The sequence below is a fragment of the Poecile atricapillus genome, chromosome Z (genome assembly GCF_030490865.1).
Source record: "Poecile atricapillus isolate bPoeAtr1 chromosome Z, bPoeAtr1.hap1, whole genome shotgun sequence".
In the NCBI taxonomy this organism is placed as follows: Eukaryota; Metazoa; Chordata; class Aves; order Passeriformes; family Paridae; genus Poecile; species Poecile atricapillus.
The window spans coordinates 9,251,239-9,278,299 of NC_081289.1; the positions used below are offsets into that span (position 1 = coordinate 9,251,239).

The 27,061-nt window shown below is 36.7% G+C and overlaps 1 protein-coding gene across 1 annotated transcript in view; it reads left to right on the forward strand.

Annotated features, from left to right (window-relative positions):
- Window positions 1–27,061, forward strand: part of LOC131572759 (protein piccolo-like) — a 309,016-nt gene that overhangs the window by 124,215 nt on the left and 157,740 nt on the right. The window contains exons 4-7 of the mRNA XM_058826081.1: window positions 8,465–8,881; window positions 8,948–9,682; window positions 16,335–21,393; window positions 21,767–23,778. Of these exons, the coding sequence (XP_058682064.1) occupies window positions 8,465–8,881; window positions 8,948–9,682; window positions 16,335–21,393; window positions 21,767–23,778 (8,223 nt within the window). The remainder of the gene's footprint in view (window positions 1–8,464; window positions 8,882–8,947; window positions 9,683–16,334; window positions 21,394–21,766; window positions 23,779–27,061) is intronic.

The window sequence follows — 27,061 nt, forward strand, 5'->3', positions numbered from 1 at the left end:
TGGCAGGGAGGTCAGTATGGTTTTCACCTCCTCATTTTGGGTGTTTAGAAGAAATGCCCATTGGGAAGAGCTGAAGAAGCTGCTGGAAGGACTGTGTGCTTCTGAGCACGTACCCTATCGAACAAAGCCGTGGTCATTCTGCACAGATGTCATATCTATTTCCTTTGTTTACTCCTTTTATCTCTTTGCCTGGCAGTTGCCAGTGTATCAGGGAATGGTTACATGCAAACCTCTTACTGTATCTGTAGCTAATAATTAAATCATTTTCCAAAACCAGATAAGGGTCCTTCCTTCCCTTTCTGCTGGACCTGTGTTCTCTTCATCAAGAATAGTGTATTTCCTTGACTATGAATTATCCCCATTTTTTTCCTATGCTTGTTTCTTTGCCTGTCCCCCTCATTTTCAGGCACCTAAAGAATTCAGATGCTTTTCACATAACACTGAAAGAAAACATTATACATAAATCATTGCTAATAAACTGAAATTATAAAGCCATGTAAACACAAAATAAGTGATAAAACATATACACTGTGATTGTGATTAAAAAGATTGAAACAGAAGAGATGAACTGAAAAGTGGAAAAGAGTCAGTTGAACTGTCTTCAGGTATTTAAAGCTTTTGAATATCAGACCACTTATTAAGTATCAGATTATAGATTCAGGTCTTTTCTTCAGGCTGCTATTTTAGGAAGGGTTTATCTTTGGATTTTAATGGAGGCTCTGTGCAAATTTCACATTCATCCTTGATGTGAGGTCCATGTGGAGCATGGTTTGCTGCAGGCTCTCTCCCTAATCGGGAATAGATACGACAGTCAGACCACCAACACTGTTCATATATGGAGAGAACATCCCATAGCCTGCTGAGCGAATCTGAGTAGCCAGAGTAGTAACTTTAGGTTCTCAGTTAAGCATTTAGAATTTAGGTTAAATGAGACTGGATGAAGCTAGGAGCTAAAAAAAAAAATAAAAAAATCAAATCACCTTTTATTCTTTAAGTATTTACATCTCTGTTGATAGCATTTCACTTGAAGCATATAGATCCCTCTTCATTAAAAAATCAATGCATTAATAGGTAAAATGGGGACAAAAGTCACACATTTCAATCTGTCTTACCAGAAATTTTTGGTTTTTCAAAGCATAATTTTGGGGCGAACTGCACATGTTAGTTTTAGGATTATCTGATTTGCAAGAGCAAACAAAATGGAAAATTACTTTTTACAGCAATGATGTATATCGGTAGTCTCTGTATTTCTGTTGGGGATGACCAAAATAAAAAGTTTTTACAGAGAATGATTAAGGTGTTTGTAAGTATGATCCATTAAGGTTCAGATAGAAAGATTACGTTTGGAGTTTATAAATAAATACATATTGTGAGATGTAATAAAAGTAACAGTTCTTTTTGTTACAGAACCTAGTTTTATAGCTAAGATCTAGTTTTTGAACAAAAACAATTTTCTCTAGACTCTCTGTAAAAGGTCAGCATTGAACACAGAATTGAATAGATCACAAACTCTTCAGGGGATGGTGTTGTTTGTTGTTTTAGTGCCATCTGTGACACTAGACATTTTGTCAGTTCAGAACCAATAATAGCGATGGTGGGATGGGAATACTCACGAATTCTGCTGACCAGTTTGTGGGAAACAGTGATTCAGTGGCTAGGAGGCACAATTATTCTTTGAGACTGTTGTAATAAAGGGTACAAAGGAGCATAGTGAAGCTTCTCAACATCTACATAGAGTCAAGAAGGATTACAATAGCCTAACATTTTTAAAGCTCTGACTAAACTGGTTTATAAAATAACTATTTAATAAAATTGTATTTTTACCATAGAATTCAGACACTAACACAACCTTGGATTTCTTTGGTCTATAGGATCTACAGAAATCTTTAAGAATGACAATTCCATCAAAGCAAGTTAAGAATAGCATTAATAGAGGTCACATTAATGCACAACAGCATGGTCATTTGTCACATATGCAAGCAAACAGAAATTGTTTTAGTCATCTAACTGGGAATTATCTTAAAAGGACTTATGAAAGAGAATGTTTCTGAAATAATTTTTATCTGACTCTAATTGTCAGATATACACTGAAATAAGTTTATTTCATAACTATTACCTTCTCATCCTGCCAGTAAATTCTGTATCTGCAGTGGCTTTTGGGAATGAAATGAGATACCAAAATAATACAGAAACCACTCTGAGATGGACTTAGTAGGTTAGAAGATTGCTTAATAGGACAATTGTATAGTCGTTGACTTGTAAGGACAGAAAGCTGATTTTCATGTGTACTTCGTTGTAAAAGTCAATATTCAAAAATATTTTGTTTAATAAACAAAAGGTTGGCCTTTGAATGATGCCCGTATCCACTTTATTGTTTTTTTCCTTCACTGGAGTTGTTTTTGTCATGGTAAGAGAAGTCACCAGAGGTACTGAAGTGCTTGATGGGAATTTCTCTGTGCATGACAGAGGAGGAAAGATCATGCCTTTGTTTTGGCCAACAGCACCCCTACAGCTAAACCTGCCAACACAAAGTATTTAGCTTTTGGTCATCTTGTTATAACGATGCACAAAAAAAACCCAAACATATTACAGTGCAGTTAGATGCAGAGTAAAAACAAATGCAGTGCTCTTCACCCCTTCTCAATAAAAATGCAGTTATTTTTCCACAGTTTTGGTTCTTTTGCATCTGTGATGGTGATATACACTGGAGATACATTTTTGTGCATTGACAGCATAATTTTAAGCCTCTAAGGGATTTCAGCAAAATAACTAAGGGAAATTAAAGTATACACAGGAACTATACACATAAAAATCCCATTATCTATTAAATTTAATTGCTAAAATAAAAATTTCCATACAACAGAGGAATTGCTGAAAAAACACAAAAATTGAGCTTTTTCTGAAGATGCCAAGATGTATCTTGAAGTACGGTAAGGGTATACACATTTCAGAATTGTCATCACTTGAAGGAGCAAATCATCCTTGTCTTGTCATGCTCTGTGTTTCATATGTACATAATTGAGTGAAATATTCAGCAGTCCCAACCCTATTAAGTTAAGGAGCAGATAATTCTTGACTCATGGGAGAAACACCAATTCCTCTGTACTTTTCTGGTACTCTGCTGCAGAATTTACAACTCTCTTCCTTTATCACTTGGTGTGGAAGAAAACAATAATTGAAAATAACCTATTTTATTTCATAGTTGTGATGGCTTATAAGTAAACATATCAATTAGTAACAATAATGGCAGGCTGGGATAACCTAATCTTCCTCACAAACAGAAACTCTTTTTCTGAGAAAAAGATAAAAGATGGTATTTTGTTTTGCATTGTTCAGATAACAATCTCACCTTGGTTGCAACTTTAGTAGATAAAAAAATACATCCTTAAACTGAAAAATAAGCCCCTTCTTCCTCCTGTTGACAAACTTTTTTTGTTCTGAAGTGATTTTTACAGGGTATTTTTTCTAATTTCTTTAAATTCATCTGAAACAGTTTTTTGGGATTTCTATGATCTCTCTTTAGTGGCTAAAAGACACCTTGATGTTTAATATCAGATTAATTCTGTGGATCTATTTAATGTTAATGATATAATGCATTCTGCTCATGATTATTATTTCAGAAATGCAGTTTTTAAAACTGGTAGGATTTCATGAATCATTGAGCCACTTTGTTGGCAATCTTATCATATATTGAAATTAACTGTGTTTCTCTGTACCAAACTCCTATTGTATCATACTCCAAACTTCAAATCACTACTGGCAAGGAAGGTGTTCTAATTTTAAAGCTAAATTTTTCCATGGACAACTAATATCCATTTGGTTGGCAGCCAATATACCTTTCCTCCCATATAAGTCATATTTGTGGGATTCATTTCCCTAGGTTAAATTAGCCATGTTTTTCTAACCTTTTCTCCAAAAATCAGCCATCTGACTAAGCATTTGTTTGCACATCATTTCTCCACTTAGGGTCGAATCCAAAAATAAGTTTAAGATCCTAAGTGACATTTTAGACAAAATTTATGTGTAAATTCAGGAGAATGAGCCTGGAAAACTGCCTGTGACTTCCACAGACGCTGTATCTGTGAAAACCTCTCTGCATTTTTTTCTAATTCTGGATGCCATAGAGGCTCCACTGTGGACCCTGTGTCTGCCAAAGTGGCTTCATTTAGACAGTTACCTCCTGCCTGCCTAATACTGTTTGGATAGAGGGCATGTGGGATTTTAGTAATTTTTTAAAATATTTTTTTCTTCTGCCAGATCTAATTTTGTGGTCATGCTCTGAATATTTATGTTTCTCTATCAATCTGTGTGGCATAGGTGGTAACTTTTTTATGCACAGGTCTGGCAATTTGAATAGTTCTTCTAGTGACAGGAGATCTAAGTCTTCAGTTTGTGTGGGATATGAATTTGTATATCACATATCCCAAAGAAACGCTGAGGCCAGCATTCCCATTCTGGATGGGAATATAGCCTCCCCTCTGCATTTTGTTCAGGCAATGTGTACCACAGGCAGAGCGACACAAGCAAGGAGGATATACAGACTTGAGGAGTACAGAGCAATTTTTGGATGAATACACACAGCAGACAGATACCAATGAAGAACTGCTAATATTAACATACTCCCCACCTCAGTGAGGCCTTTGAATTTTGTCCGCTGGCCAGACCAGTCAAGTCAGCAAGCTTCAACTTCTCCATCTCCTTGGAACATACCAGCCAACATTTGCACTTGCTGGGTTGTTACCATCCACTTCTCTGTATTTTCCTTTTGGCTTTGTACCTTTTCATGTCAGTATATTTTTGGCCTGATTTTTTTCTCCCTGTGACACTATGTGGTTTTACTCTTTTTTGTGGTTTTTTTTTTTCCTTACATCACCTGACTTTATGTAAAATACTGTCTCAGCAGCCTTTTTCTCAATGAAACTGAGCTGAGGACTCTCAGGTGTGCTTAGGACTTGAATCAGACACCTGAAACTCTGAGCTGAGCCTTTGAAGAGCTCCTTCACTCCTTTTGTTTACAGAAAGGACCATTTTGTAACAAGCAGGGCAGAGCTCTTGCTTGATGACTGAAAAAGAGACATTCCCAATGAATGTTAAATGTATGCCCTTTTCATAATGGCATTTGATTATTACAAAACTGAGTGAGGAGAACATTGTGACATAGATACTTTGGTTGTCCAGCAATATTGGGTTATCAGGGTTGCTGAAGATGTAGGGAGAGAGCTGTGGATTCAGGATATTAAAGCACTTGTATCGCTTGTAATGCCAATCATAATGTCTATGGCCAGTTCAGGAACCAAAGGGTGTGAAGAATTCTGTAAAGAACTAGGAGGATTTATCTAGCAAAAACTGCTAAAAGAAGATGATGTCCATTTCCCAAGTCCTAATAAATTTGGGTTGACAGGCTAACTGAAGAGGTGGCCTTAGGAAAAAACTTGCATTCAGGGCATGAGGTTAACTGAGGAAAAGACAAGTCTAAGACTGAGGCATATGACTTCATGGTATAAAATTTGATTTTACAGGGAACCGTTCTGACAGAGACTCAGGAGCTAGAGGCCTGGTGCTATAAGATGATTTTTGTAGGCTCTTTTGTGACCAAATATATGCATGATAATGAAAAACCATTATACACATAGATGTGGAGTAGTATGCAATGCTTATACAGTGGCACGGAAAAATAAAGTGGTAAATATATGCAGATATAGAAAAAGTCATAGGGGACAATGACAAGGTTAATGATATCACTGGATATCTGAACAATTCCAGGTTATTTCCCTATTATTACATATATCATTATGGCAGAGAGACAAGTCTGGGAGTTCCATCTTTTGACAAAATTTAGTACATTTTGCCAACCTGCTATTCATCAAATTCCTTTCCTCATGTTAATTGCCATTATTTTCCTTTTTAAGAGTTCTACCATGTCTTCCATGTAGTATGTCATTCCAGCAGCACAAAGCATAGTACTGGAGTTGCAGAGATGCAGTCCAGGGAAAAGAAACTAGATAGGGACAGCAAGCAGTGACTGGGTAACTGTTTTGGGTTTTAAATGCTTAATACTGTTACTAAAGTTGCTAAAGTTGTTATAGGCATTCAAAGAACTGAGCCTGTGAAGGATTTAAATAAGGGAAGGGGAAGTGATGATGAATCTGAGAAGAAGCAAGTGTATGAGCAGTGAGTAGGCTGCAGCTGAGAGGTATAATCAGCAGACCTAGGAGAATAGCCAAGTGTAGATGTACCACCAAATGTAGATAGAAAAGAAACAAACACAGAGACCCTAGAAATGGATATGGAGATAAGGAAATAAAAATAAAATAGGTAAAACAAATGGTACTGCGAAAAGAACATGTGAATCTAAAGTATAAATTAATATGTTCATAAAGAATATCTGTATAGCAGTAATTCTTTGAACCATGGATTATTTCATGGCAAAAGACACTTCATTATGTTTTTATGTAATTAAAGATGGCTAAGGCTAGATTCTGAGAAGCTTTATACATTTAAGTACTGTCTTATTCTCATGCCCTGTGCTGACTGAAGCTCTATTAGCACAAATAGTAATGGCATTATTTCTGCTTACATTGGGAAATTAACATTTTTTAGGCTGAATGGATAAAGCAAAATCTGCCCCCTTTTTGTGGGTTTAAAATCTTTTCAGCCCTCCAATAAATTAAAAAAAAAAAAAAAAACCCTGATAATTATTTTGCCAACTTTTTTATATTGATCTCCACAAACTTCATAATAAAACAATCAAAGCTACTACAAAACTGTATCTTTTTTTCCGTAGTCTTTTTTCAATAGTCTTTAAATGTTATCTAGTATATTTAGTCCATTGCAGACTTCTAATGATAATATCATGATATTCTGTGGGGCAAATTTGTTTCCTGGAGCATTGCTTCTATTTTCAGTTTATAAAAGACAGTGCACAACATATTTATGGCTGCCAGTACTGTTTTCTAGAAAACAGAGGAAACTATGCTAAGAATTCCAATAACCCCATCTAAAAGAGATATTTTCAAGAAAAATGAGTTATATTTTGCCCATTCATTAAAAAAAATAAAAATAAAAAAATACTTGTATTTCTTAATTAGTGATCCCCAAACAAATGATGTGTAGTTGGAGCACTTTAAGTCCTAAGGAGGAGGATAATAGATCCTGGAGGATTATGTTTAAATTCTTTTTTCAACAGAGAAACTAAGCCTAAATTATATTTAATAGTCTGATACAGACTATTAAATATAATTTCACATTCAGTTTGGATTTGCAAAAGATATAGTAAATGTTAGGGGAGACAGCTGATTCAGCTGCTAAACTGCATTTATTTGGAAAATTTTATCAGGCACTATTAAATTAAATATTTTTTTGTGTCAGTTGCTAGGATGCTCACTAGTTTGGTCATTTCTATAAAAATAGAATAATAAATACACGAGACAATTGTTTGATCACCTGAATGATAATGTGTAAATTCTTTCTTTGCTTGTGCCTGAAACAAAATTTGTCAGACAATTTTATACATTAACCTGCCTCTTCTTACTTGCATTTCCACAAAGCTAGCCCATATGAGCTATTCTTAAGATTTTTGTCGTATCTTCTGTGTTTCTTGTAATTTATATATCACTTATAAAAATAGCTGATCGGCTGTTTTTAAATGTAGATTTTATTGTACCGTGTACGCCACTTATCCACCAGTGGAGCTCATTTTGCACAAGTGAAGTAAATCTTCATTAGCTATTCTAGTATTCAGAAGAGTCTGGTTTTTTCTTTCCTTTCAATGGTTTTCTGTGCTTAAAATTTTCTTTTGCTATTTTAAAGGAACCATAAACTAAATCCCACTGGAAACAGTGTGATTACTCCTCTCATGTAGTAGCTAGGCAACTGGCAATGAGATCTTTTGCACAGATAGAAGCACTTGTCCTTTTTCTGATTTTCTGGGAAGAACAGTAAAAGGAGCCAGTGTGCAGCAGGGATTTAGCAGTAAAATGAGCAGAGGTGATCTTCCTGTTGAGTTATAGCCATAATAAATTTATACAGATACCAATATAAAACCTCAAGAGGGGATTTCCTAAGAGAAACACAGAAAGCCATGAGTGCCAGTTGGTCCCCTTTTCCTCAGGCTTGCAAAACTATAGGGACCTTTTATAGGTTATAGAGACTTTAGAAAGAAATACGTGTTAGAAATAAGTAAGCAAACTTTGCACATATAGGTCATCAATACTTTGGAAAAATGTTGTTGTTCTTAGTTTTCACAGTGCCTTTTTATATTTGTTCATCTTGGCTTTCTGAAACCTGATATGCTCAATTTCTGGCATGGTGCTATGGATCTTCCTGCAAAAGCAGGAAAGAAAAGAAATAACTTACCAGTATGCATAGCATTCAGATTGTAGAATTCAATTGTATCAGCTGAAAACACTGTATGATTTTATTGTTACTTTTTCAAATAAGTAATTTCATGTTTATTGTATCACAGGTACAGGAATGGTTGTGCTTAAACTGCCAGACCCAAAGGGCAATGTCAGGACAACTTGGAGATATGGGCAAGGTGCCACTTCCGAAAACAGGCCCTTCACAACCAACATCCAAACCACCTGCTCCTCCTCAAAAACGGCCTGTGCCTGCTGTCTCACATTCCCCTCAGAAGACTTCCACACCACCTACTCCAGCAGCAGCAAAGCCAAAGGAAGAACCAGGCGTTCAGAAGGAAGCTCCAAAACATCAGCAGGGGAGATTGGAAAAAACATTGTCAGCTGATAAAATCCAGCAAGGAATTCAAAAGGAAGATGCAAAACCTAAGCAGGGAAAACTTGTCAAGACACCCTCAGCTGATAAAATCCAGCATGCTTCTCAGAAAGAAGACCCAAGGATTCAGCAAACAAAACTGACAAAGGCAGCCTCCTATGACAGAGTTTTGCATGAAGTTCAGAAGGAGGACAAAAAACTTCAAGAAGCAAAGCTGGCAAAAACATCTTCAGCTGATAAAATTTTGCATGGAGTTCAGAAGGAAGATATAAAACTTCAAGAGGAAAAATTGGGAAAGATACCCTCAGCTGACAAGATTTTACAGGGAGCTCAGAAAGAAGACCCAAAACTCCAACAGATGAAAATGGCAAAGGCACTGTCAGCTGACAAAATCCAACCTACAGCTCAGAGGGAAGATGCAAAACCTCAGGAGATAAAATTGCCAAAGGCAGCTTCAATTGATAAAATCCAACACGGAATTCAGAAAGATACAAAGCTTCAACATGAAAAAATTAAGAAAACTTCATCAGTGGATAAAATCCAAGAGGAAGGTCAAAAAGAAGAAACAAAACTTCAACGAGGGAAACTGTCAAAGGCACCTTCAGCAGATAAAATTCCTACAATAACAACTGCAGACCAAAAGAAACCCCTAAGCACGCTGGAAGAAGATAAAGAAACTGTGCTCCCAAAAAAGAGCACAACACATCCAGAAGACAAAAAGGAAGAAATTACAGTTGAGATGAAAGACCATATTGCTGAAAAGAAAGCAGACGTTGAAGCACCTTATGAGGGACTGCAGGCTAAGGAGCAAGATGTTAAGAAAGAGGATTTGACAACTGGGATTTCACACGAGATTTTGAAAGCTGAAAAAGCTCAGGAAGAAGAAATTCCTGTTCAAACAGTACCTTTGCCAGGAACCGACCACGTGGAAGCAGTGCGAGAAAAAATAGTAAGTGTTTTTCTCCCTCCCACTTCCCTATCTCCAGCTTAGTATCTGATCCTTACAGACTTTCTCCTTCCTGCTTTACTGTTACTCTCTTTCCAAAATTATTTTAAATTCTAAAACCAATGACTCCCATTGAGTGAAAGTTTCAACAGTTTGTCCTATGCTCTACATGCACATTTCAAAATTACTTTCCTGATTTTAAGTCTCAAGCAGTTAAGCATTTGAAACTAAGGTAAAGCTCCTGTTTAATAATTTTTCCAATATTTCAGATTTATTTTCCTTGATCTCTGTATTCAGACTTTGAAGATTAATTATTGAAATCAGAGTGTTTTCATAGTTTTCAATCCCAAAAGGGAATAATCTGAGAGAGTAAGGTGTACAGTGCTTTGTAATACCAAAATATAGTATAAATTTCAGGAATACTTTGTGATGCCTGAACATGGTACATGGAAGTATGCAATCTTTACATCTTTTTACTATTTAATTAGTTTATCTCATACAGACAAGTACATTCAATTAGGGTTCTTGTGAGCTCTCGAGTCAGAGGAGTGGGTGAGTTGATGATAGCATGTACTAGGGGTCTGCATTCAAGTCATTTTATCAGCTGAAGACAATAACATGCACAGTTTGTAGAGAAATGAAAAATTAGGTGGTTTTGTGTCAGCATTGCAAATTAGGTGCTGGTTATTATGTTATGAAATTAATATGTGATGAAAGTAGGAATAGGCTTATGGAAAGTGTTTTACCTTTGCCAGAATTATATTTTCAAATAATCCCAGTCAAAAGGGTCAGAGGTTTGACTGACTTTTGTTTTATGTATTTCCTGGTGGCAGTTAAGATATTTGGACAGAAAAATATTAAAATTTAGAAATTTTGCTTCGGAAAATACTATTTTTTATAAACCAAATCTCCTGTCTGAAATAAACCTTCTATCACATGTTATGTTTACTTCTCTTGATCATATCAAGAGTTATGGTGTATGATTGTACTGAAGGAATCCCTGAATTATGCTAAGGGTAACAGATTGTACTGAAGGAATCCCTGAATTATGCTAAGGGTAACATAGCCAGAAATCCTACCTTTTGGACCAAACAAAAAGGAGATCTCAGAAAATACTATTTCAAATTGTTCAGCATTAAAAATAAAGAAGGTGTCTCACCTAGCTTGTGCTTAATAAAATTAAGTCTGATTTATTTTTAATTTTTCTTTATTGAAGTACTTCAGTGTGCTGTTCAGCAAACATTGCTAGACACAGCTCTTCCCAAGAGAGCATATGATAAAAGTGGAAGAGGTGATACCTCTTAGATATCACACATTGCTTCCAATTCACTAGGTAAAAGTGAAAATGTAGACATTGAATATAATTTACATGTATTTCAGGGTAGAATCATATGGAGGATTTCAGCTAGGTGTATTTTTAATTAAGGAATGCAAGGGAAAACCTTTCTGCACTTGGCCAACTACTGTCTTTTTATATTAAATTCTGTGGACATCGTAGTTACTAACTATTCTAGTTTTCCAATAAAAGATAAGCAATTACTGCTATCCCATTTTTCAATACTCCAATGAGTCCCTGAAGACATGAAAAGGTTCTGATTCAATATAAACAGTAGAATAACCCATGAAAAAACACAGAATCATAGAATGGTTTGTGTTGGGAGGGATCTTAAAGATGATCTTGTTCCACCCCCTCTGCCATGGGCAGGGACACCTTCCTCTAGACCTGGTGCCTCAAAGCCCCATCTGACCCAGCCCTTTGCTCTTCCTAGGATAGGACACCCACATCTTCTCTGGGCAATCTGTGCTGGTGATTCACCACCTTCATAATAAATTTCTTCTTAATATCTAATCTAAACTTGCCCTCATTAAGTGTGAAGCCATTTTGACTTATCCTGTCCATGCTCTTGCAAATATTCTCTCTCTATCCTTTTTGTAGGTTCCCTTCATATTCAGGAGAAATCACAGACATCAATTGAATTTACAGATCTGATATCCTCTTAAAAAAAAAAGAAAAAAAAGAAAAAAAAAAGTTACTTTAATATTGAAATATTTTAAAATATTTGAGTCTCAAAGTGGGATTTATGGAATCATAAAGCCATTTTTTTTCCAAAGCATTTTTTTCCATAATATTTTGAAATATCTTCAGAATGTTTCTAGAGAATAAACTGACTGCTCCTGTACAGGTCCTTTTCCTGAGAAACTGTATTGTAATATTGACTATTGACATGTACAATAGCAGTTAGCTATTCAAACAAGGATGCCTAGAAATCTTTGAGGCTTAACACATGCAGTTTATCAGTATCTAATTGCCATCTTGGAACTCACAAATTTACACAAAGATAGTTTGTACATAACTAACAAGAACCCATTATCATGTTGTCAATTGACATACATTTGTAATGTATTAAATCTATTATATATGTACCCTTATTACTACCTTCTTATGATTACTGAGGAATGATCACATGCTTAAGTTGAGTAACTAGGTAAATATTAATATTTTGTTGATTGGCATTATTATTCTAACACATGCAACAAAACACAGCCCAGAGAGATAGAAAAAGGAAGATAAGACTGGTCTGTAAGCAGTTTTTCTGGATACAAATAAAATGTTTCATATTGAAAATGCAAAATTGAAATGCATATTACAGGGTTTAGTCAACTGTGTTTCTTTTCTACTTTGTGAAACCTTTTTTTTTATAATGTAGATATCTTTATTTCTTCTATAAACAATCTGACCTTTTAAAAATTATGAGTTCCTTTGCAAAATAAAATTTCTGTCCTCTGCAACAGAATATAATCTTGCTAGCTATACTTTTTTTTTTAAAGGCCTTTTTTTTTTTCTTTTTGCCATATTTTTCTTTTAATGAATTTCTGCTTTGATTTGGTAACTGATGAAACTTTTTCATAGAATCATAGAATCATTAAAGTTGAAAAAGACCTAAGGTCATGGGGCCCAACCGTCTGCTCAGTGCTAGCACCTTCACCACTAAAACATGCTCACAAGTACGACATCCAGATGTTTTCTGAACCCTAAGCTTTATATTTTCAAATAAGAATAGTAAAAGTGAGGAAGAGTACAAGCAAATAATATTTATAAAGCTGAAATTTCTAATACAAAATAGTTGTATAATGGATTGACTGGCATCACAGAAATGCCACTGGAATAGCACAAATACAGATTTACATTAGATTATTTTTAACATTAGTTAAAGAGGTTGCATTTGCTGTTTTAAAAGTCTTATCCAGACTGCAACTTTTATAAGTCTCCTTCTTCCTCATTTCTCAAGAAGTTTCTCTCATCAATGTCTGTGTTAGAGCTAAATTTGTCCAGTATTAAAATCACACAGTAGACAAACTCAGAGGAAATGCCATTGAAATACTCAGAAAAGCCCAGTAATTCTACATGTACCAAAATATTTCCTAATTTACAAGAAAAAAAAAAAGTGTATTTTTTTTAATTGAAATGCATTTTTTTTATTTTCAGAGAGTTGTGGAATATATATATGATCCTTATCAACATTGCTTCTGCAATATTTTGTTATTCATCTAAAAATCTAAGGTTTATTATATGTTTCCAAGCTTAACAATGATGCTGTCTTTGTGGATGTGATAGCCGACACCACAGAAAATAAGTTAGCAGTCCTTTAAGAATAGATGTAGCTAGTGACAATATCCTAAATCCTCAATTACACGAAATAGGGAAAAAAAAAAAAACCCAGAGGCTTTTGTTTTAAGTATTGCTTATTGTAAGTTACATGCATATTGATCTCAAAACATGATATGCAGGATAATTTTTGCATGCACCATGGTGCAGGCAATGATACAAATAAAAACATTAGAAAATATATTCATATTTTGGTAATCTTAAAAAGAAAGTTGGATTTTTCTCATCCCATTTTTTTCTAGTGAGAAACTAAGTCTGTCTTTATTGTAGATTGTTTTCTTCTCCTTACTGTACAAGCAGCAGATTTTCTCATATTCAGTTTCCTGTGATTCATAGCAGTCATTTTTGTCATACACCGAGGTTCAACACCAGGGCAGCAGCAATATTCCTTGCCAGCTCCTCTGGTTTGGTCACAGTAGGAAATAGACTTTGGACTCAGCTGCAAGGAGAATGGCTGAAGCTGTTCCACGGCCAGTTGTTCTCTACCTTTTTTCTGCACTTAACTGTTCAACTGATGCCTTCAGTCTCTGCTTTGTAATCGATGGTTTCATAACATCTTGGACAGCCAAGATCTGAGAAGTTCACTTTCACCAGATGGATGCATTCTGTCCATCAGCTCCTGGGAAACCTTCTGAGTTTGAGCAATATTTGCATTTTTTAGTGACTCATCTAAATTGATCATAGCGAGTTTTGCTGGGTATGTCTTCATAAGTACGAACATACTGGTCATACATGAAAAAGTAATAATCAAATGTCATAGGTGAAGTTTTAGTGAGGAGTGTGTTATTTATAGAGGGAAAACTCACTTGGTTTTAGTAATATATATATTTTTTAAACATAGCAAAATAAATTTCCCTTAAACACTTTCCTTTTTAATAAAGGGAACAAAAATGTTAATATAACATACAAAACCTGAAATTATTAATTATGCTTAATTGCTGACTTTCATTAAAGACCATACATAATTCTGTCCTTAAGGGCTGGAGAATATCCAATAGTAGATTTTTCAGAGTATCGAGAGGTGTAGGCTTCAAATGGTGATGCCTTTGCAAAGCTGTTTTAAGTACTGCAGGTATCTCACGCTTATATATTAATCACAGCCTTATCATTCAAGAAGTCCTTAAAAATGTTTGTTTTCACATTGGATTTTTATTTGCAATGGATTTTTCTGTGACATCAGATATTTAAATTTGCAATACTGGTTTTAATGTTGGTAAAAAAAAATGTAGTTTATATTCAGTGTAGCATCTGATTTTGCAGACAATATAATAAATCACTCCAGTGAATTATGATTAATTATTAAAATATTAATTAATATATTACTGTATTAATAATATAAATACTTTAATAATATAAATATTAGTGTTTCAATGTAGGATTATGTTCAAAGTGATATGTCAAAAAGTAAGACCGCATAACTTAAATGTAAGTCAAATCTAAACCTGACTGGTTTTAAAAAGTAATATGACTGACTATAAAAAATATTTGAATTCTGATATTTTGACCCTAAGTGTAACTTTAATGTAAATAAACTTTGAAAATACTTGTAGTTGATAGCAACTTAACATGAGTCTAAATTTAATTTTAAACTATAATTAACATTCATTATAATTTTTCTAGTATATTTATTCCACAGTATTTTTAACTACTTTTCAAATAATCAGGTTACCAATGAAGTTGATAAGTTAAACCTTTAAATAAATTATTTGCTCTGCTTTGGAAATCACTGACTCAGATTAGCAAAGCTGGTAAATACTACCTATTTCTATTATTGAGAGTGCTAACAAAAATAGAAATCACATCATAATATGAAAATTGTGAGACTTTACTTGTTCTCTGATTGCCAGAGGATGTGGGGAATTTGTTCTCAAATTGCCAGTGGATCTGACGCTTCCTAAAATTGTCAACCCAGAGTAGAGCTAAGGTGACCTGTATTTTGGAGTGAGCTGTATTTTAGCCGAACAATGAGGTACTTTCACTAAGTACAGAGCATTTCACAGCTGCGAGAAGCAGAATGAAACTGGTGCAGAAATACTTGCTGTGGGATATTTTTAGTATTTTTGTTATTTATGGAAGGAGATCAAGATGCTTGTTGCACAGAATGAGGTAGAAGGATCTGGAAGATAGGATGACTAAGGGTGTTTAATTAGGGATGAGAAGGAAAACATTGGTTCTGATGCTCAGTCAGGAGTGCCCACCTTGTTTTCTTCCTTTAATCAATGGCTGACCATCACGCTTTCCTCCCTGTCATTACACTGCCCTACCAGCATCTAGCTCATTCTGCAGTAGCAATTTACCAAGAAACTTCTTTTTTATGAGGTTCTCAAAAAATATTTGTACAGTGCCCAATTGTAGGGGACATTCTAATATGTGGGGACATTCCAGATGTCAATAAATCATGTTTCAGTACTCTATGCATTCTGTTGCATATTGCAATGTGTAATACTTCAATCAACAAAAGTAAACTGTGAGTGCAAAATTTAAGGAGATTGACATATTTCTAGACAATTATAAAATGTTCAATGGGCAGAGAAAGGAGCAGACTCCAGAAATTCTGCAAACATTTGTCAAGCTATATTACTCTGTATCAAAAAAACATGTAGACAGCTTTGAAACATAGTAAATAAAATCTTCAAATAAATAAACCCTTGGGCAACCTGCCCCATGCATGTGTGGTGAAGCAGCAGGTTATCATTACTAAGTGTTCATAAAACAATTGCATTTTATATTGAAAAGTAGAAGTTCATCTTGAAACTAGTAAAATCAGTTGCCAGTGTGGACAGCCATGCAAAGCCTAGTTAGAGTCAATGCGAAAACTCAAAATTCTAGGAACTTTTTTGTATTATTCTAATAGCTTTGAATAGCAAAATTAGTGTCTACATCTGAGTCATGAATTCAACCTTTTGGAAAAAAAAAAATTAAATGCCAGGAGACATTAAGAATTTTTATATAAATATATACACACGCATTATGTATTTATTTTTTTAGGAAAAGGAGGATGAAAAATCAGACACATCAAGCTCTCAGCAACAGAAAAGTCCACAAGGTCTGAGTGACACCGGGTATTCTTCTGACGGGATATCAAGTTCACTTGGTGAAATTCCAAGTCATATCCCCACTGATGAAAAGGATTTACTCAAAGAATCTAATAAAAAAGAAACTGTTTCACAAGAAAGTCCACCAAGCCCCTCAGATCTAGCTAAATTGGAAAGTACTGTACTCTCAATTTTAGAAGCTCAGGCAAGCACTCTTTCTGATGAAAAATCTGAAAAAAGCAAAGAGCTTTCTGAAACATATGGCGAACAGACAAAGGATCAACTTAAAACAAAGCCTTTGCCCGTCACTCTGGAATCTTACAGTTCAGATGAGGAAGACTTAAAAGCTATCAAAGGTGAAGGAACGATTGTAGAAGAGGGCAAAGGAACTGCTTCCGCCCGGGCAGACTACAAGGAAGAGCATGAAGGAGATGACATATCAGCAAGGAGACAACAACGCTATGACTCCGTGGAAGACAGCAGTGAGAGTGAAAACTCACCTGTCCCAAGGAGAAAAAGAAGAACTAGTGTTGGTTCTTCAAGCAGTGATGAATACAAACGAGATGACAGTCAGGGATCAGGTGATGAAGAAGACTTCATTAGAAAGCAGATTATAGAGATGAGTGCTGATGAAGATGCTTCAGGTTCTGAAGATGATGAATTCATTAGAAATCAACTCAAAGAGATCAGTGCAGCTGAAAGCCAAAGGAAAGAAGAAGTGAAAAGCAAAGCCAAAGGAACAGCTGGAAAACACAGAAGAATGGCACGGAAAAGTAGTGCAGGCTATGATGAGGATGCAGGAAGACGACATTCATGGCATGATGATGATGATGAGACTTTCGATGAAAGCCCAGAGCCAAAATACAGGGAAAGTAAAAGTCAAGACAGTGAAGAACTTGCAGTATCTGGAGGAGGAGGCCTTCGACGTTTCAAAACAATAGAACTAAATAGTACAATAACAAACAAATATTCTGAAGTATCTGAACAACAGAAAGGTATTTTATATTTTGATGAGGAGCCTGAGCTAGAGATGGAGAGTCTTACAGATTCACCAGAAGATCGATCTAGAGGAGAAGGATCTTCTAGTTTACATGCTTCTAGTTTCACACCAGGTACATCTCCTACTTCAGTGTCATCACTTGATGAAGACAGTGACAGTAGTCCTAGTCACAAAAAACTGGGAGGAGAGAGCAAACAACAGCGCAAAGCAAGGCATCGAACACATGGTCCTCTTCTTCCCACTATTGAAGATTCTTCAGAAGAAGAAGAACTACGGGAAGAGGAAGAGCTGCTAAAGGAACAAGAGAAACAACGTGAATTAGAACAGCAACAAAGAAAAAGTTCTAGCAAAAAGTCTAAAAAGGACAAGGATGAACTCAGAGCCCAGAGAAGAAGGGAACGTCCAAAGACTCCACCAAGTAATCTTTCTCCCATTGAAGATGCATCTCCAACAGAAGAATTACGACAGGCTGCAGAAATGGAAGAGCTGCACAGATCTTCTTGTTCTGAATATTCACCCAGCATTGAGTCAGAACCTGAAGGTTTTGAAATCAGCCCAGAAAAAATAATAGAAGTGCAAAAAGTTTACAAATTGCCTACTGCTGTCTCTCTATACTCACCAACAGATGAACAATCAACTGGACTCCCAAAAGAAGAGATTGGTCAAAAGACATTAAAAAGTGCTGAAGAGGTATATGAGGAGATGATGCATAAGTCCAAATCATTTCAAATGTCAAATGAAAAAGATGAAGTATTTGAAAAAGAATCTTTATATGGTGGAATGCTAATAGAGGATTATATTTATGAATCTTTAGTAGAGGATACTTACAATGCAACTATTGATACTAATCTTGTTATGCGACAAGATGAGAGCAGTGAATATATACAACAGAAAGGAAAAGAGAAAAAACCAAGAGCTTCAGAACAGGTCTATGATGAACCACAGAAAATTAGTGATCTAGAGAAAGACTACTATGGTGTTGAGACTTTACATACTATTGTGCCTCAAGAAGATATTGTTTCTAGTTCTTATATTATCCCAGAAAGTCATGAAATAGTTGTATTAGACAGCACAGTAACTTCTACCATTGAGGAAAAGCATTTGTTAGATGCAGAAGCTGCTTATGAAGAGCTTATGAAAAGACAGAAAATGCAGCTAACCCCTGGGTCAAGTCCAACACAGCCAGCTTCAGATTTAATTCCTACATCTGATACAAAGGGATCGGGTGGTGCAGAAGTAGTGGACAGTACATCTTTAACATCAAGCACTACTTCAGCAATCTCAGATGTATCACCGGTCAGTAGCACAACACTTTCTATTCCAGATGTTAAAATAACACAGCATTTTACAGCAGAGGAAATTGAAGATGAATACTTAACAGATTATGCCAGAGAAATTCAAGAAATCATTTCTCATGAGACATCAATATTGACATACTCTGAGACATCAGAAGGTGCTGCATCAGTTTTACCTTCTGATACAGCTTCCTTAACATCATCTACATCTTCAGTTTGTACCACAGATAGTTCCTCACCTATAGATAGTGCAACCACAGGTTTTGTAGGTCCAGCAGATGGTGTAAGTAAACCAGCAGATTCTGAAAGTGTCAGGATAATAACACAGGTTCCCTTAACATCTGCAAAAGAGTACTCTGAAGTGAGCATGCCTTATGAATCTATTGCCGGAGCCACAAAAAAACCAACTCTTGAATCAGATGCAGAGAGTGTGGAGAAAATGGCAGTTTGTTTGCCTGAAACTGTACCTTTAGTAGTGGCACCTACAGTTACAAAATCCAAGGAATATGCAGCTGATACCATAACCTTTGATACCTCCAAAGCAGAGAAGGAAGCAGCTAGAAAAGCTAAAAGTACAGTAGAGGCTGTCAGTGTCAAAATTCATCATGAAGAGCCACACAAAGAATTGGGTGTTGATATGACAAGGATTGATTTGACTAATGCTGCATCTGAGCAACCACCTATATGTATAACACCAATACCAGTTTCAGAGCCTGCATCAGAAACATCTGTACTCACTCACAGTGTTGTAAGTAAGACCAGCATGGTCTCTGTGCCTTCCTCAGCTCCTGCTGTTTCAGCCAAAGTATTCTCTCTTTTTAGAAGCTCTTCTTTGGATTCTTCTACACATCCTTCTCCACCCCCACCTCCTCCTCCTCCACCACCTCCTCCACCACCATTACCACCACCACCTATTTTACCCAAGCCAGCCATTTATCCCAAAAAGAAATCACAGATTAAAACTCCAGCAGTAACAGCTCCTACAGTGGTACCTCCAGTCACAAGTGTTCCAACACTAGAGTCCATTGCTGTATTAAAGGATCATGTGGTACCTGTCACAAAAACATACACCCCAACACCACCTCCTGTACCACCCAAACCATCCTCCATTCCAGCAGGGCTTGTCTTCAGTCATAGGCCCCCTGAAGTAACTAAGCCTCCAATTGCTCCTAAACCAGCAGTTCCTCCGCTCCCAATAGCTGTTCATAAGCCAGCAGAAATACAGCCCAAACCAGTAAGCTTGTCATTGACTTCAAGTATGACTCTGAATTTGGTATCCACAGCTGAATACAAAATACCATCTCCCACTTCCCCTTTGTCTCCACACTCTAACAAATCTTCACCAAGGTTGGCAAAACCCTCACAGGAAACCTATGTTGTCATCACATTGCCATCTGAGCCTGGGACTCCCACTGAAGCTATAACTAGCCAGGCTGTTACCAGCTGGCCTTTAGAAGAACCTTCTAAAGAACAGATTCCCCAACCTATGCAACCAGTTTTTACTACATCCATGAAAACGATGGATATTCAAAGTATGGCAGGTCAGAGTATGTATATTTCAGGTGCGCTGCAAGCTATTCCTGTGACAACACAATCAACTTTCGAAAAAATACCTACTTCAAAATCAGTAGTAGCAACAACAGACATTACCAAGACCACAGTGTCTGTGGTTAAGGGTCCAGTGCCTGGTTATGGTTTAGGTAGTGTTGCTATTACTATACCTCCAGAGCCACTACATATTGTAGATCAACCCAGATACAGAGAGAATGGAAGGTTCCATCCTTTGGGCGATGTCATAGATCTTCGCACATTAACTAAGATGGACATTGAAATGAGGGACAGCTGTATGGATCTCTCTGCTGTTTCCATGGATGTAAGAAGGCAAATGCCAGCAAGTGACACAAGTGGACGGCCAGTAAGTACTGTCCAGCCATCCATAATAAATCTTAGCACTGCATGTGTTGCTGATACTTCTCTGCCTGTAGTCACTGAGACAGTAACTGTAATGACCTGCACTGCCACTGTGAGCTACACCACCAGCACAGACAGCCTTGTGGATCTGGGACATGCGATGACAACACCGCTTCAGCTAACAACATCCAAACATTTTGAGCCTGCGTACAGAGTAACAGGCAGCCAGGCCTTCTCTGTAGGTAGAGATGAAGTGCCAATAAATTTATCACTAGGTACTTCAACACAGGCAGTGACGTGGGCTGCTACAAAGCCTGTTACTGTGCCACCTGTTGGTGTTACAAATGGTTGGACTGATCTCTCCACTTCTCAGGAGCCAGCAGAGAGTGGAGCAGTTGACCTTAGCACTACAAAATCCCACAGAACAGTAGTAACAATGGATGACACATCTTCAGGTATCGTAACAACAGTAATTGAAGATGATGAAAAGCCTGTAGATCTGACTGCAGGGAGAAGAGCTGTCTGCTGTGATATGGTTTATAAATTGCCATTTGGTAGGAGCTGTACAGCACAGCAGCCTTCTACTACACTTCCTGAAGATCGCTTTGGCTACAGAGATGACCATTATCAGTATGATCGTTCAGGGTCATATGGCTATCGAGGAATTGGAGGTATGAAACCATCTATGTCTGACACAAATTTATCAGAAGCTGGACTATTTGCATACAGAAGCAAAAATAGCTTTGATTATCGAGTTGGGGCAACTGATACAGCAGTAGATCTTACTTCTGGAAGAGTAACTACAGGTCAGTATGACACAGCAGCAGATCTTTCTTTGAAATATAATTTTGATGTTCCTCACCTCATTTCAGGATAATTTTTTTATTGTTTTTCCCCTCTTTCTGTTGTTTTGTTTTCTTTTGGACAGTGTGACAAATTATTCCGGATTACACGTGTTTTTCATTTCTTCATTTTACGTATGTGTTTGCACAGAGGTGCCTGCATGTGCCTGCATGTTCAGAAATGCTGTTTCCTTCACATCTAAAGTATATCATTAACCTGAAGATTTGCATGCAGTTTCCCCTTCCCATTTATTTCATCAAGATGGGATGACTTTCAGAATCCGAAAAGCAGCATTCTTTTGTGGGACTGGACTGTAACTATGCCCTGTAATTTCAGGTGAGGTTATGGATTACTCAAGCAAGACTACAGGTCCATATCCAGAGACTCGGCAGATTTCTGGCCTTGGGCTCAGTACACCACAGTATTCCCAAGCAAGAATGGTGTCATCTGTGGGTTCCCAGTTTGGCGTTGGAAGTGTTTTAAGGTCATCCAATGGTGTTGTTTATTCTTCAGTAGCAACTCCAATCCCATCCACGTTTGCCATCACCACACAACCTGGTTCTATTTTCAGTACAAGTGTCAGAGATTTACCTACTCTCCAAACAATTGACTCAGTGCCCTCTTTATCAACTTTGCAACAGACTCAACCACTTCCAAGATCATATAGTTTCTTGACAACTGTGGCAGCTGAAAAAGATAAAGCAATTACTGCTGTTGGTATGGAGACAGGGTTGCCACCTCATTCTATAGAAACTATTACCACTGAGCCAACCAGCTTGATACCTGCTTTAACTACAGCATCTGAAGTTTATACAGATGTAATTGATGATGAGGTTGCCCTTCTCATTGCCCCTGAAGAAGGCAAACAGCAGCAGCTTGATTTGGAGCGGGAACTTCTTGAGCTTGAGAAAATTAAGCAGCAGCGCTTTGCAGAAGAGCTGGAATGGGAACGTCAGGAAATTCAAAGATTTAGGGAACAAGAAAAGTTTATGGTGCAAAAAAAGCTTGAGGAGTTGCAATCCATGAAACATCATCTCTTATTTCAGCAGGAGGAGGAACGACAAGCTCAGTTTATGATGAGACAAGAGACATTAGCGCAGCAGCAATTGCAGCTTGAACAATTCCAACAACTCCAACAGCAGCTCCACCAACAGTTAGAGGAGCAAAAACTTCGTCAAATATATCAGTATGGTTATGACCCTTCAGGAACTGGCTCACCACAAACTACCACAGATCAAACACTTTTGGAGGGACAGTATGCAAGCACAGAAAATGGCCAATTTTGGCCTACTGATGACACAACCACTACAGCTTCAGGAGTGCTGGGTGTTGAAATTCCACAAAGTCAAGCATGGTATACAGTTCAGACTGATGGCATTACCCAATACATACCCAGGTCTGGTATCCTAAGCTCAGTTTCAGAAATGTCTCTTAAGGATATTGATGTTAGAGAGGAAAAACAATTGAAAAAGAGAAGTTCTATGCCAAAATTACGTGGTCCTTATGAAGAGTTTGAGGAGACCCTGGAAGGAGAGCCCCGGTGTTTCAAAAAAATAGTGGACAGTGGAGTGCAAACTGATGATGAAGATGGAGCAGACAGAGGTTACACCAACAGGAGGCGGAGATCTAAGAAGAGTGTTGATACAAGTGTTCAGACAGATGATGAAGATCAGGATGAATGGGATCTTTCCAGCAGATCCAGAAGGAAGCCTCGTGTAGGGAAATACAGCGAGAGCACCACTGAGGCAGACAAAGCTAAACCATTCTCCAAGGTATCTAGTATTGCAGTTCAGACAGTGGCAGAGATTTCTGTGCAAACAGAACCTGTAGGAACAATAAGAACACCTTCAATCAGGGCCCGATGGGATGCTAAGGTTGAAATCATAAAGCATATTTCAGCTCCAGAAAAGACATATAAAGGAGAAAGTCTGGGATGTCAAACGGAGACAGCATCAGACACTCAAAGTCCCCAATATCTGTCAGCTTCATCTCCTCAGAAAGATAAAAAACGTCCAACACCATTAGAGATAGGATACTCATCCCACCTTCGTCCAGACTCCACATTACAGGTAGTCCCTTCCCCTCCCAAATCCCCCAAAGTTCTCTATTCACCCATTTCACCCGTTTCACCAAGCAAAGTTATAGAGTCAGCATTTGTACCTTATGAGAAACCCATCACTGATGACATCAGCCCTCAGAAGATGCTGCATGCTGACATGGCCAAGGTTCCTCCATCAAGCCCAAAGGCAGGAAAGATGATGCAACGCTCTATGTCTGATCCTAAACCCCTGAGTCCCACAGCAGAAGACAGTTCCAGAGCTCAGTTTCAGTACACTGAGGGTTTTATGGTAAGAAGTATTTGCTTGCTTTTTTTTTTTTTTTATAATATGCAATTCTACAGATATCAGTACAGCATGAGGACAGACACACTCATTTCCAATACATGTGTATGTAGTCTTTTTGCACACATTGCTGAAAAGTCCAGAGGAATATCTGCTGTCTAAAGCAATGGCTATTTCCTTCACTGCTTTGCCAGGAAACAGAGAAACCAATATTACAGTCCTACTAATATTCAGGAAGTAACACAACAAGTTCATTTTCCTAATTTGGATGGCACTTTGTGTTTTATATGGCAATTCATTGCCAGTATTTGGCTTCCTGAAAATTCTTCAGAGAATTGAAACCATTTCCTTTCTAATCATACAACATCCAGCTCTTGTGCCACAGTCTGTAGTGCATTTACCTTGAAATTACTGCATGTGCCTTCTGAAAGACAGATAACACCAGATTTATAATTGCTTTACTTTGCTGTCCTTTTTGACCTTCATGAGGTTTCTTAGCCATGTGTGATTCTGTAGATAATCTTGTGTCCCAGTGTGTACATTTTTTATCTTTCCCAGACCAGTCTCATATCAAAAATCCATATTTAATTTGTTTGTTTTGGATAAGGAGGATTATCAGGAAGTTATGCAAGTTTTGAGGGCTGTTTCTTATAGGGGTCAGAAGAGGCTGACATCAGTAGGATCAAAATTTTAATTTCTGCAGTATTTCTTTTCCTTGAGAAGTAAGATTTCATATTTGGGAATTAGATTGATATTTATGAATTAAAGAAATAAGTGTTGGCAAAAAAGAAAATAGCTTTATAGTAAGATATGTTCTTGGCTGTCCTTTTATCTGAGACCATTCCCTTCTGTCAGTTGATGCATCAGTATCTTTTCAGAACTCTGGAAGAGTTACCATTCAGAAATATTTAACTTTCATGTTCAGTTATCTGTGAATACAAGTGATTAGTACAGACTGGATAACATAAAGAGGGTTTGTTCTCTCTGATAATTTGGCTGGCTTTCAAATGCAACATTGTCTTTGTTATACCCTCAAAGGCTCCCACTGTAAGTAGTTCCTGCAGCTTCACGTATTTGTGCAGTATTAAATGCTTTTCATGCTATTACTGCTTGGAAAACAGTACTTGGAAGTTTGAAGGGAAAGCCATAGTTATGGCATTGGCACTCCATTTAAACATCTTTTGCTAATGAACAATAAGCACAGTGGGGGAAAATAGCATGAGCACTAAAATTTCATGTAGAGCTCTTGGTACAGCATCTTGAAGAAGGTTGCTCATGGATTAATATATTAATATACTTAATATTGGAGTATAGGTATAATATTGTAAAATGTTATATAATTGTAAAAGTATAGTAAACCCATTTCTGAGAACAAATTATTCAGTACACTTGTTTCACAGATACATACATATATTTGATATAAATTTTATCCTTCTATGGATACAATGATATGTATCAACATACAATGATATGATATCCATGAATATGGATGTTGAATTCTATAAACAACTCATTGTTTAAAGGTCTTTACAGTAGATTTTGAACACATACATTACTCTTTAAAGAGACATGAAAACAAAGAGCTTTACACCATTGTTTCTTTTTGTACCAACATGCTGTTTACAATTTTGCCTTGAACCCGAACAACAATGAAGCTGCTTGGTAAATTTCCCATGACCATCATAGCTGACTTCAGCTTTGATGCTATGTCAAGCATTAAGGTTGTTATACTCTCTGATAGAGTTTTGGTTATTATGTGTCTGAGGCTCAGTTAGCTTATGCTGGGATCAGGTATGTGAAGTTTAAAGCAGGAAAAGGCACATGGCCAAGAAGAAGAAAAATATTTACAGTGATCCTGAAGAATGTAATCAACTGACTTCATCAGCATCTGGAAACAGGGGTGTAAAATACTTCTGCAGTTTCTGTATCAGTTTCTGTTCTCAATTACTCGATCCAGTTATGTTATGAAGGACAGTTCTATAGTACAAGACCTAAATTATCTAGTTTCCACAAGACTTACAGTATTCCCCTCAGCATGTCCATTTGTTTATACCATGGGTTTAGGGCTGTGTGAAGGGTTTAGGGTTTTCTTGTGAAGCACAAGAAAGACTGGACAGTGATTTCTTTTGTACATTTTATCACGTTCAAGAGTTCTGTGAAAGCATACACAGTTTCATTGTTGGCAAAGCGTAAACCTTGTTGACATTTTTTCAACTCTACATCTTTGTTGCTAGAGCCACATGGTGTTGTTATACTTAAGTTTAAATATAAGATCACTTTTAGACTATCCTTTTAAGCGTGAAAGTAAGATGCTGCCTTTACTTTGAAATATTTTTGACATGGGCTGTTTTTTATTCATTCTGTGTATGTACAGTGCCCACAACAACTAAAGTGTGTTAAATTTCTGTGTACACTTTTGTGGCTCCTGACTGTAGAGTTCCTAATTTCCTAGTTAAAAAAATTGAATAGAAAAAAAAAAAAAAATAGAAAGGGAAAATAAAAAAAAAAAATAGAAGGGGACAGTTATGTCATTCAAAAGAGTGGAGTTCAGTACGGAAAAACTTATAAAACAGCTCCCTCTGAGAAAGAGAATTTGCTAGAACTGAACATAAAAGAATAAAATGGAAATGAAAGATTGATCTTTCATTTCCTTAAGGAAATGGAATATGTATATGAATATTTTTTACATGGATGAATATCCCATCACTTTTTTATTAGTTCATGAATCAGGGTTATGTCTTTGTCTGCATTCATAAACAGTGCAGGTGAAAAGGGTGCTTATGTATTCATATATGATTCACAGGTGCTTTTTTCATGGCAATTGAGCAAAAAATTTGATCCTTACCCAATTGGTGGCACTAAAAGTGTAAGACTAAAATTGATCTCTTTCTGATATTTACAATCAAATGATAACCTGTCCTTCAGACAGTGCTTTTTCATCAATCATGCATTTCTTCCAATAGAATTTTTTTTTTTTTTACATTTCAGGGAGATATTATGGAGACTATAACTAAGATAATTAAATTATCTCTCTGTGTCTTAGAACTGTTGCTTGAAATATAATTATTTTCTTTAATGCACCTTATAAAGAAAATTATTGCAGCATTTTACCTTATCTAGAATAAGTGAAAGGCTGAAAAGCACCCTCGTAGCTAATCACATAATAAAAATATCGAGGTAACATTACTTTCAGTGGTGGCACATTTAATTTTCGAGCAACAAGCTGGGTGGTTGCATTACAATTCCACTTGCTTGTCTCTCATATTCTCTATCTCTATGTGAACACTAC